Here is a 16264-nt window from a genome sequence, read left to right as displayed (position 1 = left end):
TCCACTGTTACAGCGTAAATAAATATTGATTTGTTTGGTAATCTCACATTCCTGAAACGCGGCCTGCGTTATTGATCCACAAATGTGAAGCAGGTGGGCGATTGACAAGCTAACTGTCCAATCGGGTGGTGTTATGGGGGCGGGTACATCGGCGAGGAAGCGCGTACTGTGATTATCCTGCAGCTCGTGGAAAAATCCTGATGGAAAAAAATCTCGCGGGAGCAACGGGGGGAGGCGCTGGTAGCTTTCCAAGGCCAGGTAATAGAGGGGGTCGAAGGTCCCTGGAAGTTATGCTGTGGTGCGGCCTTCCACCTGGAGATGTCTGTCACTGAGCAGCCACCCCGGGCTATTAGCGCCTTGGAATTCTTATGCCGGGGCCATTTAGGAGAGCTGCGCTTTCCGCCTCTAGTTACCCACCCTGTGGGTATAGGCGCCCGTCCTCGGTGTCCTTGAGAGCGGGATACTATAATAATAATAATAAGCGTCCCTCATGACACAGCTCGGGCCCAGGCAATGGCTTCATGTCACTGTATCCAAGCTACGCATTAGCTTCTCTGAGGGATGTTACGTGTCCTGTATCCGCCCCGCCTCCCTGACAGACTGGGTACCTGCATTACGCCCGTCATTGTAAATGCGTAGAATGTATTATATTATAAAGCAAAGGCAGCTGCTACACCATCACTTCAGGAAGAGACGCAGATTGAGGTAAAGTTAAATAAGGGAGGATTTTGAAGGGTTAAAGTCTATTGGGCCACGCATATTACGGTATTGAGAAAAAAGGGTCTACTCCTCTTTATGAGATCCCATAAGGGTTTTGCTCATAAAAAGTGTGTCCGGTGTAGCATGGGAGAGTCACGTAACAATAAAAGTGCATCTATCAAATGTACGAGCGAGTGGAGGGAGGGAGTGTATGCATGCTGGTGTCAGACCGCAGTGAGGGGCATACACTGGTGTGTATGTATGCTAGTGAGTGAGTGTGTGTATGTATGTATGTATGCTAGTGTGTGTATTGGCATGAGTGTGTTGATGTGAGTGTGTGTATTGGCATGAGTGTGTGTTGACGTGAGTGTGTGTGTATTGGCATGAGTGTGTGTTGACGTGAGTGTGTATGTATGCTGGTGAGTGTGTGTGTTGGTGTAAATATGTGTGCCAGTGCACATATTTACTAGAGGGAGTGTCAGTGGGACTACTTGGTATATAAAGGATTTAACCATTTGAAATATGTGAGGTTTGTAAGAGTCTCTCTTTTTACCATATTAGATACAAAAAATGATTTGCCCATAATCAAGTTGCCCGTTTTAACACCCTCAGTTTTAACCATTTTTGATAAGTAAAGATTTTAAGAGATTAGAACTGATTGGACCGCTTACTTCCCAATACGGATACGAAGGATCCATCTCCGCTCATAAAACCATGTTTCCATAATCTTTGTGTATTCAAGAGTCAAAGTACCTGCTTGATAAATCTTCTAATTCTCATTTGCTTGTAATTGTCTCTGTGCAGGACGTAATCTGAAGGCCTGGCTGCAGGACCAATACTGTGACGATCCTTCCGAGCAGTGCCAGGACACACAATTACACAACGCAGCCTGCGTCGGGGACATCGATACCCTGAAGACATTGTTACAAGACGAGAGGTTTCTGCGGTAATACCTAGAAAAGTAACGGCCAGACATACCTTCTTACATTTGATATCTTTTAACTTTTTACTCTTAATTCCTTCTTTTCTTTTGATTGTTTCATGTTTACCACTCCCGTAATGTCCCTTCCACCTGCCTCATAGTACAGCATATCATTTTATTTTTAGATGTATAGATAAGCGAGCAGTGTGGTGCAGTGGTTGGCTTCCATGCTCCCCTTTGCGGATAGCAGCTACAGCTGGCCATGCTGACTGCGTGGATCTTCTTATCCGCTTTGGGGCACAGCTGGAGCTCGTGGATGTGAAAGGACAAACACCTCTGTATGTGGCTACAGAAAACGGACATCTGGACTGTGTGGAAGTCCTACTGAAAGCCGGAGCTGATCCAAATGGCAGTCCGCATAATCGAAGCTCCCCGGTGTACCATGCTGCACGCGTAGGCCATGCCGATATACTACAGGAACTGATTCGGTAACTACTCCTATTCATCGTGTGTCAAAAGTGTCTTTGGGAAATTTGGCTCGATTGCCTTTGTGTCACATTTAGCATCTATTGTAAAAACGGTTGACATTACCAAATGTTAGCGGTATTCGCTTTGGCATTTGTGTATTTTAGAAATAAGCCAGTTTACCTTGATTTGAATAAGGATATCCTACCGTCTTTTTGTGTGTATGCAAGAGAGATAATGAAAGCTTGTTCTAAAGAGAGGATAAGCATGTTTTATAATTGTAACAATGTGGGGCATATTGAGGTTTATGTTGAAGAGACAGGTGTGCTTATCACTTTTTTTGTACTTTGCAGGCATGGTGCGGATGTTGACGTCGACCACCAACTTTCCTTCCGCAGCTCTGGGTGCTCCCCTCGACCTCTGACCTCGCTGGCCTCCAGTCCGTTGTACATTAGTGCGGCATATCACAATTTATCCTGCTTCCGCCTCCTCCTCCTAGCCGGTGCCAATCCCGATTATAACAGTTGGGGCGCAGTGTGTGAGGAGAGTTTCTCAAGGTCCTCTCCGTCTTGTCTGTTAGAGGCAGTCTTGCGTCATGGCTGTGACCAACAATTTGTGCAGCTTCTAATTGACTTTGGAGCAAATGTAAATTTGATGCGTGTTGACCCGGGGACAGAGGTGCCGACCAGAATGAATGTGAACCCCAGGGCTCTGCAACTCTACAGAGAAGCAAAACGTATGTGTGTTTATTGAGATGTGAGAATATAAGGGAGCTTCCCTAAGAGCATAAAATATATTGTAAGTTCAGGCTCTATCTAGATTTACAAACGTAATTCCAGTTTCCTCTTGAGGCCTGATTAGAAAAGTGACACCAGCCCCCGCTCCTAAATATATGTGCAGCAGACTCTGATTTGTACCCCTAAAACACAACCAAGAATTAAAATAAAGTAATATAAAGTGCTGCGCATAAATACATTTCTAAAGTAGTAGTTTTACAAGATTTATATCAAACGTTGCATTTATCTACATAAAGACAGATGAAACAAAAAACCGACATGCAAATGTAATCTATATGGAGTTAGAAAGCTCAACACCTCAGTCCTTCCCCTCCAGCAAGCAAAGGGGTCCTAACATGTAATTAACTATTTAAGGGCTAACCAGTAATTAATTACTTAAATATTAGAAGGGATTTCTACCCCATCAAGAGATGGGTTTTAAACCTTTAATTGCCGGCATCTACATATTAGTATCATTATTAGTAGAATTGTTTACATTTATTAAAAGATACTTTTCATATTTATCATTGATGTTCGGATTCCAATAGTTTTTTGTTGTTTTGATACTTATATGGGTTACCACCAGTTTGTCTCTGGTTGGACATTTTTTATATATTTAGTTTTCTTCCTTAAATAGACCCCAAGGGTCTGGTGCCATCATATACCATTTGGTACCAAGTGTTAGCATATACATACCACTCGTGGTGACAGCATCCAGTAAAGATTAAAGGAATGTTTTTAGCAGCCCGTCATCTGAAGGCTATTTATCATTATTATTATTTAATCAAATTCTGTAGCGCTGTAGTAAGGATTTGATTTCTCTTCTATATTTCTTCTCCAGGGCTGCACTGATGTTACAGAGATGTTCCCAACTGTTTGCCCCAACATATATTTTTGTAGATTCCCCCCCCCGATATATTTAACACCGTAGAAAGATATTTTATTTCTTGCTGCAACTACAATCAATACCATGGCTCTGCTTTTTTTGGTTGTTTTGTGCTTGTGTGATTCTATACATTTCTGATACGGTATGATATTCTCCTTTTGTAGGTAGTCCGCAGACACTATCCAGCCTATGCCGTATCACTGTGAGAAGAGCACTTGGAAAACACAGACTATCCATGGCGTGCCACCTACCACTTCCCCCCAGCGTCCTTCGCTTTCTCGCGTACGAAGAGTCCGGATTATTCCGTGCACGGCGTGAGAATCTCAAAAACATCTCGTGAGTGGGAATTTGCTTGTGGCGCACGTCGCGGGATGCATGCTTCCTTTGCTGCAGGAGGATTTCTCACTTTCTATAAGTGGGGTTTTTAAACTCATGGTAAGAAACATACAGAGTCACTTGGGCTATTAATGAATATAATGGAGTAGATGGAATGTCATCAGTTTAAGGCAAAAGGGCCCGATATTCATAAGTAACTTTATGCTCCAGTATAACTAGGCGCTCAGTGGGAAAAGGATCTAGCAATATATTGCTATATTTAGGAAAGACTGACCGGTGCCCACACTTCATAGATTTAGCTTTCAGATAGTCCACATGAAGATGCGACTCCTCTGTCATGCTCTATTACAAAATGTTAATGCCATGTTACTACTTATAGCTAAAAAGTGTTGCTGCTTTTTATTTAATGCAGTTATGTGAACCCCCTCTAGCCACAGTTTAAAGCTTTGTTCTGTCTGCAGATATGTTTAAATATCTTCTGATTACGACAATTCAGGCTATCCCAGCTAAGTCTAAGATCTTCACTCATACCATTTTGTCAGGTATTTTGCCGTTACCGTCTTTAATCACTATGCACTAAATAAAGATCATAAAAGCACTTATGATATACTATAGCTCAGACTTTTATCGTATTCCATTTAGGATATACTGTAGCTATGCATAACCTGGCACATTAGCCAACGTATTTGTGGCATCTTGAATGATTGAATGAGCATTAGATACGGGTTTATTGCATGCAAGAAAAGCCTGGACGAGATCCGCTTTAACTACAGTGGCTGTAGGCAGAGATCTATTCACAAAAGAGGGGTTTGTTGGAAAGATATAGTTTGAGCGCCCTCACTTCACTACTTTATGGCTTTATGGCTGGCATGCCAAAAAAGCCAAAATCTCACTGGATTGGAGTATTTGATCCCACGTATTACCAAAGTGGGAAATACATGTTAAAATATAAAAAGATAAAGACATCTGAAGTACAGTTCTGTATTAAAATCTATCCTGTTCCTGTGATGTGATGGCCCTTCACAGTGCATTAAGTATGTCAAAGGAAACCGCTCATTTTACAGACTATTTAGGGGAGGGGTGCAATTTAAATAAAATGTTGTAAACTGGCAATAAGCACTAAAGAAACATAATGTATTGCTGTTTTACTGAAATTCATATCTACATGACAAATGTCTCAGTCTGTATTAATAAAATAGTGCGTCTGTCGGTGACAGTTGTCTTCTGTTCCTTTGCTGAGGACTGTCAGCTGCTCCTGACATTGGGCAGCGGAGGCTTTTACCGGTTTGATTAATCTGTATTCAGGAATATTAATCCTTCGTTTCACTCTACACATGCAGTTCGGAAAAAAATAACTATAATAAGTATTAGAAACATTTGTAGCACTAATGATTGGTATTGCTGTTTCACCGTTTAGAACGTAATTTTATTGGAATGACTATTAAAAAGTCCTGGAAGGGGTTTATAACAATCATCGAGGGACTAGCTAGCATTACGACAGATAATGCAACAGTAGTTGAATGTCACTCCATTCCTAAAAAGATATAAAGTGTTGTCAGTTTGTTGTGCAAATAAAGCAAACAAGGTCTGGGGGAAATCGTGCACAATGTTTGTTACTCAGAGGCAAGCCTCATATGACTTAAAATTAGATATATAATATCGGGGTATAATATCAGGACCGGTGTAGTGTACAAAGGGTCTGCTATAGAAGACTAAAAATGTGGTTTGACACATTAGAAACAGACCTGGAGAACAGGATTAATCCTCTATCCTTTACACCAGCGATCCCCGAACTTTTTGGCGCCAGGGATCGGTTTTGTGGAAGACAATTTTTCCACGGACCGCTGGGGGGGTGTTTTGGGTTTGATTCTAGTGCATTACATTTATTGTGCATTTTACTTCTATTATTAATATATTTATGATTTATAATACTCAAACTTTCATTCTCTCACTCATTCTCACTCTTTATTTCAATATTCTTACTATCCCTTTCTCACTATCTACCCCCTCTCCCCCCTTTGAAGTTCACTTACCGTCCAGGAGTCCTACGTTGGGAGCGAGAGGCCTCTGTCTCCCTGCTCTGCCGCGGTGCGCACTGCTTCACTGCTGATCTCAGCATGAAATGCCGGCACCGTGACCGAGCAAGAGGCCTTGCGGAAGTGACTGAAGGGTGCCGAGTGGCTGCTGAAAACTTCATGAGTGACCACTCGGCGACCCTCTCCTCCAAGTAAAAAAAAAACAGCGTCTGAAGCCACTGATTCTGGGACATATGGTCACCCTATAGTCCAGACCAGTTTCTTACAGGTATTTGGGGACCCCTGCTCTGCACTATCCTTAAGGCCCTTAGCAAGCTGAGGATAAACAGCAGTCTTGGACTAAAACCAACGGTTTTTCCCAACTTTTTTAGATTCTTATATTTTTAAGTACTACATTTTTATGAATACACAGTAAATAAATATACATTTTTCCAAACCATTTTGCTGTATTTCCTTGTTGAAAATATTTTGGATGGGCCTGCTCAATCTGCTTTGCTATAGCTGCCATCACAGAAGGGACAGTAGGAAAAATCAAGACGTGGAATTTCCTGCAGAGTCTTTCATAAAAAAAATATTTGGTATGAAGCAAATACATAATTGCCAAATCCGCTGCAAAAAAATATAAAGCAATGCAATCTTTCTTTACTTGGCAAGGGAATTTCTACATGCTCATGATGGGCCAAAACTTAGAAAAGCCAATGTACGCAACAAGTAAAATGACGGACATGTCTAAGGCATTTGCCTGCTGCTTAGAGAAAGCATAGGGTCGGAACGTATTATGTTTCATCTACATAGAGCTGTTTCCTTCTCATTACTGATGTGAGGTTTCCTTCTTGCACGGATGTTATACGTGATAGGATATGATGTGATATCCTTTCATTGAAAAGAGCAGAGTCTGAAGTTTCTCTCTAGGATATCTCCAGAGGCAAAATATTAACACAATTATTGTCTGTGTCTTTAAATTGAAATTTTTTTAGGTCATACTTTTCAGTTTTTGAACAACGAATTCCGTTTCCTGCCAATACGTTTCTGATGAAAAATCGGGGACTATTTAAAATTCAGGAATTAAATTTGTTGTCCAACACCCACATTTACTCTCACTCTCTCCCTGACTCTCACTCACTCTTACACTCATTTGCGTTCAGTCTCTTCCTCATGCTTTCTGAATGTCTCGGGGGAAGGGGGGGTTGGTACGGACGGGGAGAGAGAACGTCACCAGAAGCTCCAGCATTGTATCATAGCACTAAATGGCAGAGTTCTAGGTGACGTCCTCTCCCTGATTCTCCAATCCCAGGAAAGAACGTCACCAGAGCCTCTGCCATTTTGGTGGAAGTTCTCACAGGGTTATCTGAGGGCAAAATGGTGGGGCTTCTGGTTACATACTCTACCCCCCTCCTCCATTTCGGCTGAAGTTTTCCCTTGGAAGATGAAGTACACAAAAACGCGAGACGTGGAAGTGGTCGGCAAAATATGCGTAAGTATGTATATGAGCGCGACAGTGTGTGTAACTGTGTGTGTCAGTGTGTTTTTAGTTACTGAAAGGAAAAGGCAAGAAGTTGATGAGGTCGCTTCTTTACTTAATTGGGTTAATGGAAGTTAAACACTTCATTTATAGGCAGGGTAATATGGGGTCAAGCTTTACAGCAGGCCCGTTATACAATGGGGATCTTCAGAAGGCTGCAGCACAAGTTGGGGCCCCTGTTGGTTTTTAACAGTGCGGTTGGCACCTGGAGGACAAGCTGGAACAAACCAAAGGAAGCCTGGAAAGGTATTTAGGGGAAGAATCCAGGCACACATATACTCATTTTGTTTCAATATATAAAGTCTGAATTACTTGAACCAGTTTAAAATTAGTGCCATGCTTCCCTGTTCCACCAAAATCCCTTTACATGCCCTCTCTTAGTATTTTTTTTCCTAAATACTCAAATGCATCAGAACTCATCTGACAATTACTGAAGCAACCACTAAAGAGGGCAGTACCCACTATAAAATGCATTTTATGCAAGCAGAGGTTGTGACCCTAATTACTGAGACACAGAACATCATATGTTTCTGACAGAGTCTACATGCTGGGAGCAATTAAACAAACACCCCCTCCTCGCTACCCAAAAACACTCCAGGTTATCACTTACATTCTGAGCACCCAGATCATTCTTTCAAAGCAGCCATAGAAAAGCAATGAATTAGCATTGAAGTGCCAGTTAAAAGAAGTTTCATCTTTTAATTAACTCAGATAGAATGACAAAGACCCCAAATGCCACAGTGAGAGGACGAAGGGTATTTAAAACCATCATTCGGGAGATTCTCTCAGACTGGTCTTGTCAGTTCTGGATTACGCAACCTGAACAAACAGATTACTTCAGATATAATGGATGAAATAGTGTGGGATGCCAATGCTTTCGATGAATGCCACCTTTGGGGTCAACTGGACACCACATTTCAGCCCCAGCCTGCGATGGACCATTGCCCATTGGACATTATCCCCTCTTCAGAATCATTGTCCGCATGGCCTCCTTTACCTCTGCTCAGCCCTAATATCCCCTTTGCCATGACCAACCTAGATGTTGAAGTAGACAGTACCCAACCGGGTCATAGCTGTCCAAATGTGCCAGGAAAGGTGCATAGACAGGCAGCAAACATCAGGGAGAGGCGGCGAATGTTAAGCATCAATTCTGCCTTTGAGGAGCTAAGATTCAGAGTCCCAACCTTTCCCTATGAAAAGCGCCTGTCTAAAATAGACACCCTACGTCTAGCAATTGCATACATCGCATTGTTAAGCGACATCCTCACCTCAGGTGTTGATCCCAAATCATATGTGGATGATTTTTTAAGAAATGGTTTCCAAAAGACTTACAGTACTGTCTGGAACACGAGTGGTAAGTTATTTGTTATTTGAGTAGTTTTTGTCACATCTCTTGATACCTGTGTCAGGTAAGTTCTGTATTGTGGACATTTTACAATGTAATTCCCAAAAAAAGCGCATAATGAAAACATGGATTTCTTCCTATCTTGGATTTCAGTTTTAGCATGGTTTTGCAATGTTACTGTCAAATAACCATAGATCAGCGCCGCACGGTGCGGTCCTACAGCCATCCATATCTCTTCACTTATTACATAGTGTGCGTCACTGCCAAGTACAGAATAGCTAACTGTAGCAGTGAATTTATTAACACGTGCAAACGCGTGAATGAAGAGTTTGGAAAAGGCTATAGAGGAAGTGCACGGATAAGCTTAAAAAAGGATTTCGCTTTAAAGGTGTTGCAAAAGTATTTTACACCTCATTTGGGGTGGCAAGCGAGGGCTTAATCAACAAAGCGGGGAGCTATATTTTCACATATTTTTTATATGTTTTAACATTTTTATAGGTTCTAACATCTCTTATTATTAGATGCTTAGCAAGTAGAATATGATGTAAATCGCAGTTTTGTGAAGATATCTTAAAGCCATAGGAAATATTTGAGGGGTTTTTTTCCTCCATTCTCAAGGCAAATGCTTGATGAAGACACGCAGTTGACTTGATATTCTATTTTCCTGCTTAATCCCAGCTATTATTTTTCATATTAGTTTATGAAGTGAAAACCACGCTGGAATAAAAGTCACTAGATAGCTTGTATTAAAACTATTTGGCTACCACAGCATTTATTTTTAACACACAAAATCATTGTGGTTGGCTACTGCAAGGTCTCAGAGATCCTCAATACATTGGATTGACCTGAACTCAATTGGTAGAATTAGATGTAGACAGAAATGACAGAGACCTTTTTTATCTAAATATTTTTTAACTGTTTAAATACAAAACTATCTTATTTTCAGTTATATTATGAAACAAGCATCCAATGAGCAAATGTTGCACAAAAAAAAAAAACGAACATGATCAACAAGTGGGCACACGCCTGGTAATAAACATTGCCAGCATGGGCAGCGCAGGGACCTGTGCCCCTGGCTTACTTATTGCTCAATGGACTCATTAGTTAAGTGATCGTACTAGGGATAAAGGCATGAGCAATTTGTACAGACCACATAGCCAGATAACATTTGAAAGTTGAGTTAGAGGGAGCAGAATTGTGAGTTTAGAGCAATCATAGAATTGTAACATATACTAGAATAAAAACTGCACAGCACTGAACCATTAAGTATTCAAATCTATTTCTACATGTATAGTAAACCATGGTAATAGAATAAATGCTTCACTTCTAATCATTGCAAACTAGATCCACCAAGAATGTGTGACTGATTGGCGTAAGCGCTAACACATGAAAACATGGACAGCTTATAATAAGAACAATGGATTTTTAATTGACTATTAAAAGTATACAATATCAAATCAATTTTTAACACCAAAATATGCACTGTTTTAAAATCAACATTGAAAAGAAAAAATGTCGGTGCGCTAAGCTAGTCTCAGGCTCAAATAATACAAATCAACATTCTCAGAATACAAACAAAACCTGGCGCGCTTTGCCAGTTAGGCTTCCTTGGAGGCAGATAAACGGTCCGGTTGGTACATTTCCAGCTAGAAGACTGGTGCCAGACATTGGACGATAGCAGTTGTCCCAGTTGTCCAGAGTGTCTCTAGTAAGCCCTGTCTTGGGGAGAATGTAATAATGTAGCGATAGACTCCCAGTATAGTGGGGCAAACAGAGACAGTGTCTGTCACTCTACAATGTATAAATAAAATCAAAGCAGAGGACATGTTTAGCTGAACACATCCCTGCATGCCAAGGAGCCGGGGGAATGGAAACACATAGGGGCATTTGGCTGAATATTGTCACTCATGTAGTAGTAAAGAAGTAGTAAAGAAGCTTGAAAATGAAATGTTCAGTTTGTTTATTAGTTCTTTTTTTTATTTAATGGTTCTCCTTGTCACTCATCACACATTTTTGTATGGTTTTAGGCACTGCAAGTCCCCTATAGTCAGCTCAATAACAGATTTTGGAAGGGATAGTAAGCATTCCAATAAAATATACACAGATCTTAGGAGCCCAGGAGTGAAAGGAGGGTTTTATCATCCCATTTAGGTCCATACTGTGAAAGGAAAACAAAAATAGTTGTTCCACTTAATCCTCATACATATGCGAGGTGAGGTATTGTGCCATTTCGCACAAAAGCTGTACTGTATATAAAATCGCCCACATCTCAAAAACAGAGGAACAGTGTTGCCTAATTATCTAATAATAAATGTTGTTTCTCCTAACGTTCGTGCTACATTTATCATCAGTTTTTTCCCCCAGAGAATACTGTATGTGAACCAAGTGTTTGTTTAGTTTTCACGCTTCTTGTATGATGTTTTATGTCCTACCCGCTCTGCTTGTACTTTTCTCAGGCTCAGATAATTTTACATGAGTGCCTCTTGAGTATCAAGAGTATAAATGAACCTAAGAGTTTTTAGGCTTTCAGTAGAATGTAGAAAGACTTCTTTCTAGCCCTTTATGCAAGGCTGTCTCACACCCTGCTTATTCTCCTTTTAGATCTCACCGCTCGCCTGTCTTGGATTAAGTGGGACTGAAGCAACAACACAAAAATAAGGACACTGAACCAGGTGCCAGATTCTCACCAATGACAGGCATGGGATAGCCTTCCTTTGCCTTTCCCAGGGGCCAGACCACTGTGGGAATTATACAGGACTTACATAAAAAACAAACAAAAACAAGTGTTTTCCACATGGATAGCATTTGCACTATATATAATTCACATAAAAAGGAACCTGCAAACTATTTATTCTGCATTCAGGTAGCATTTTCTTTTACCTAGAGATGTTACAAAGAAGTTATTTGTAAAGCTGTACATTATCTAGAGCCAGCAGACTGGCAAACAGGCTGATTAACCCCTGCCACATTTCAAGAAGCTAGACATAATCGTTACAGTGAACCTACTTATAACTGCAATCATCAAAGACTGGTAGCCATGACCAAGGTTCTTATCGCTGGCAAGTAACAATAACTAGTATTACCTCTTAGTATTTCAGACTGTATGGGTCATAAATTAGTAAATCACTCTGTTGGCATGTATTGTCTAAATGTCCACATTTTCCCTACAATGATACGTCTCCAAGTTACACACTTGAGATAACCAAGGGGCACTGATTCTCCCTCAATTGTTATATGGGATCTCCATTTTTATTTTGTATTACTTTTGTATGTATGTATATATACACACAGACGGTTCTGTGCAAAAGTAATATGTAGGTTGAATCCTTAACTGAAACAGCTGTGTAGGAAAAATAAACCTGGGTGTGAAATAACAAATCTCACTAAAAAGGTTGCTGAAGACCGTTTAATGTCAAAAGTCACACACCATGGCAGGACTGAGCACAGCAACAAGACACAAGGTAGTTATACTGCATGAGCAAGGTCTCCCCCAGGCAGACAGGGGTTTCCAGATGTTCTGTCCACACTCTTGAAGAAGCACAAAGAAACGGGCTTTGAGGTTGGCAGACACAGTGGTTGACCAAGGAAACTAAGTGCCACAGATGAAAGACACATCATCATGCATCCTACCCTTCGCATTTGTAAGATTTCTAAAAGTCTTTTAAAGTCTTCAAGGACGACATGCGCGCCAAAACCACACCTCTGTTTGCTACAACCCATCTGCTGAGTTCCTTAAAATTATGTACAAGTGGATAATTAAATATTGATTTGATTTAGAAATTTCTTCTGCACAGTACTGTATGTGTGTCTATATATATATTTAACACAATTTACATTTTTAAGGAGGACACATATCAAATTATTAAACATCACGGATGACTGGGGTGTCCTTTCAATAGATGAATCCTACACCCAAATCTTTATGTAATTCATCTCTTATGTGAATAGGTCTGTAATTTACAGTCACAAAGTATCTGTACATTCTTTCCATTGTGGAGGGACGGCGATGCCAGTGAGTTGCTCGGAAAAATGTGAAAACGTAAAAAATAAAATTGTGTAGGTTACATGCAAAGAAACTTTTAGAATATAATTGCAGATTTAAAACATTAGAAATAATGAATGTCTTCACCACGACAGTTTGAGACACAATTTATTGAACTCAAAACATTTTAAGGCATGCTCTGGATTATACCCATGTCCTTAAAAATGCTAAACATACTGAACCCGAAACAGTAAAAAAGTTCTACCTCAGAGAGCAATCATTTACAGAAACAGGCACAGGGTAGGTAACGTTTCAGTTTATTTACATCACAAGAGTAACACACTGCCATCATGTGGTACAAAATACTGCACTGCTAAGAAAGTTCAAATCAGTCGTTCTTGTCACAGAAAAAAAGGAACAAACAGTGAGTGGAAAAACACAGATTTAAAAAAACCTTGCAAATATGAAAATAAAACAAAAAATGCACCCACCTCCTGCAGAAGAACAGAAAAGAATACCATGCCACATTTTTGTAACAATGGGTAAAAAAAAAAAAAAAACTAAAAAAAAAAGTTCCCAACAAACAGCAGGTGAATGCAAAGTGTTCAGGATTCGTTGTTATAAAATAATCACCGCAAATCTTCAGTGAGATCAGGCGAAAATTGCATCAAATGCTTTACGTTTAAATTCTTAATTATATATATATATATATTTATAATGTATATATACATGTACATACACGTCTCATCTTCCGAATATGGAAAGCCACACCCCAGACAGATATGTGTAATCCCTTTTTCTAATCGTTATGAAAAAGTTGACCCTGTATTTTAGGGCCAAACACAAAATGCCTGTTGCTGGAGGGCCTTTTTTGCTGTTAAGTTCATATTTTTTATGTCTTTTTATTTAAACACAGTGCACTGGCAGCGTGGGTGAGAATGTCCACACTTATGGAAACAGGCAAAGACGCTCCCTGCCTGCGATGAGAGAATTCTCTCTTAAGTAAACATACAATCATAGATAGACACAGACAGCACCCCACTACCAATGAGCATCGGGAGATGATACAAGCAGGCAATGTGTACAGTGTCTTAAAGAGATCCAGTCCGGTCACAACGCCTGTGAGTTTATACACACTAGAATGACGGGAATGATTAAATGCATTATAACAAAAAGAAAAACAAACACTGTACCATTTCATTCATGCACACCTGCTGTGACAGCTATAGTAGGTGTCTCTCCCTGTTCATACTACAGGTACACAACACACATGGGTAACCTCAGCACCGGGCTCCCTTTGGTGTCAGAAACACTACTCCCAAAATATGTTTGCCCCACTTAGCAGGGTTTCAAAATAAACATCAAAAACTATACACGTTATTCTGCCTGAATGACCTATATCGAACATCTAAAATCTGAGAGTTAATGCATGATGTCTGACCCTTTAACGTGGGGGATCAGTACAGTCTGTGCTAGGCCAGTGAAATAGCAGAGAGGGCGAGATGAACAAAGGGGTGTAAAACACGTCTAACAGGCATTCATACATAAAGTACACAGTGTTTGCCGCAGGGCTGCAGCCCTAAAATATAGTGTTTGACAAATTAGGATTCAAAAATATAAATCTCAACACATTCAGACATATTCATTACTTTCTTTTGTGCACCTGGATACACCCCTTCTTCATCCTTGGCAGGCACATTTTTCTGCAAAAAATCAACTAATTAAAAAAACTTAATGAAATATATATATATATATATATATATATATATATATATATATATATTTTTTTTTTAACATACACACAGAGGGAATGCACCCCAGCACAGAATAATACTCAGTCTGGCCAACAAAAAGTGAACTGAGCCCCCTGGCCTGGCACAGAATCCTAACCAGGTACAAGATACAGGATCGATCTGTGCTTGAATCATGCAGCCTCCAATGTATATAGTAAAAACTAGAAAAATAAATTCATATATATATATTTCTATATATAGTTATCTTTATATATATATATATACTATATATATATATACTCTTATTTATAGGGAATTCAATGCCCGGAAATAGGAGTGTTGCCTCTTCCTTGCACACAAAATCATGTCTAAAACATGGAATGAGTAGAAAGGTAAAGCGTGCAGGAAATAAAGAACACACGGAATGGGGTTTGTAGTGAGGGAAGGGTAGTGTTTGGTGACAGGAGACATCCCACCTGAATGGAGGCCAACTGGAGGAAAAAGACAAATCAAAACACATACACCACAGATATGTAGCACGTCCAGCAACTCACAAGCCGTGCACTAGAAAACTACGCATCCTGCATATGATGGGCATCACACAAAACCCACAGAATTGTGTTTTCTAACTGATCATGCTCTGAAAGGTACATTTAGAATACATGTACAGGCAGATTTTTTTTAACTAATTTGTAAATATGTTGCTAAATTGTTTTGAAACCAAAACAAAGTAGACCAAAAAGATGAATGCCCGTGTAATTATATATCACAGTATAAACAAACATGATGTGAATGAACGGCATTTTATTGTTTTTGTTTTTTTGGGGGTGCAACAGGCATGTCAATTATGTTGCGTACTGAAAGTGTCGTACATTAATGTTTCTGTACACACCTAACAGAGCAGATACAGACTATGCACCACAAGAGTATCAAAAACATGCAGAGTTATGGAGGACTGAGCCACTGAATTAGTACCGAGAGACCAGACCTCGGCCAACCAAAGTCCAGGACCGAGAGCGTATGATAAATTGACCTGGGAAAGAAAACCGCTGTATGGCCCAGTGTGGTGCTGTGCGCAGTCTTAGGCTGTAGTGTAGATGCAAAAACGGTCAGAAAATATATAATAAATACACAGAGTAAGGGCACAATGTGAAGGTCCCAAAACACAGAGGGACTGTTAATGACCCCCTCTCCCAACCCTAACGTGGTTATAATTCCTCGGCATACCAATGTGCTGCCAGGACAAGAAACAGCCAATGTCAAGGTGCAGGCTGCAGAGCAGACTGGAAGGGAACACGTTAAACAGACTATTCTCAGTAACAGTGAGCAGGTTAGTCTCAGGAATCTGCTGTTAAGCAGTGGGTGTGAGTTACATGCTGCTGTCAATCAGCTACAACTCAGACCTCAGCATGGATAATAAGTGCTATATTGAGGTTATATCCAATACCGAGCGCACCATGCTCCCTCCATGCAATACCAGGAGCAAGGCTCACATACAGTACATGGTTGGTCTCATAAAAAAATCAAACTTTTTATCAATGCCTCTCTGATCTTGTGTCACA

General features: G+C 40.3%; 1 protein-coding gene across 1 annotated transcript; it reads left to right on the top strand.

Annotated features, from left to right (window-relative positions):
- The first annotated feature begins 318 nt into the window (after positions 1-318).
- On the top strand, positions 319-4088 carry LOC149290621 (ankyrin repeat and SOCS box protein 1-like). Its single transcript, XM_089488424.1, has 5 exons — positions 319-424; positions 1504-1645; positions 1807-2109; positions 2440-2822; positions 3913-4088. Exons 1-5 carry the CDS (start codon positions 319-321, stop codon positions 4086-4088), a joined length of 1110 nt encoding a protein of 369 aa, XP_089344550.1.
- The last annotated feature ends 12176 nt before the right edge of the window (positions 4089-16264 follow it).

The sequence above is a fragment of the Sceloporus occidentalis genome, unplaced genomic scaffold, assembly GCF_023333645.1.
Source record: "Sceloporus occidentalis isolate IW3139 unplaced genomic scaffold, rSceOcc1.0.p SCAF_38, whole genome shotgun sequence".
Lineage (NCBI taxonomy): Eukaryota > Metazoa > Chordata > Lepidosauria > Squamata > Phrynosomatidae > Sceloporus > Sceloporus occidentalis.
The sequence above is the reverse complement of the archived record's forward strand: the minus strand, read 5'-3'. Positions and strand labels throughout refer to the sequence as shown.

What these genes read in the sequence shown, in the direction of transcription:
- LOC149290621 (XM_089488424.1), top strand. Translation starts at nt 319, where the DNA reads ATGTCTGTCACTGAGCAGCCACCCCGGGCTATTAGCGCCTTGGAATTC. An exon ending in CAAGACGAGAGGTTTCTGCG is followed by an intron (nt 1,646 to 1,806) that starts GTAATACCTAGA and finishes TTTTATTTTTAG; the next exon opens with ATGTATAGATAAGCGAGCAG. An exon ending in ATACTACAGGAACTGATTCG is followed by an intron (nt 2,110 to 2,439) that starts GTAACTACTCCT and finishes TGTACTTTGCAG; the next exon opens with GCATGGTGCGGATGTTGACG.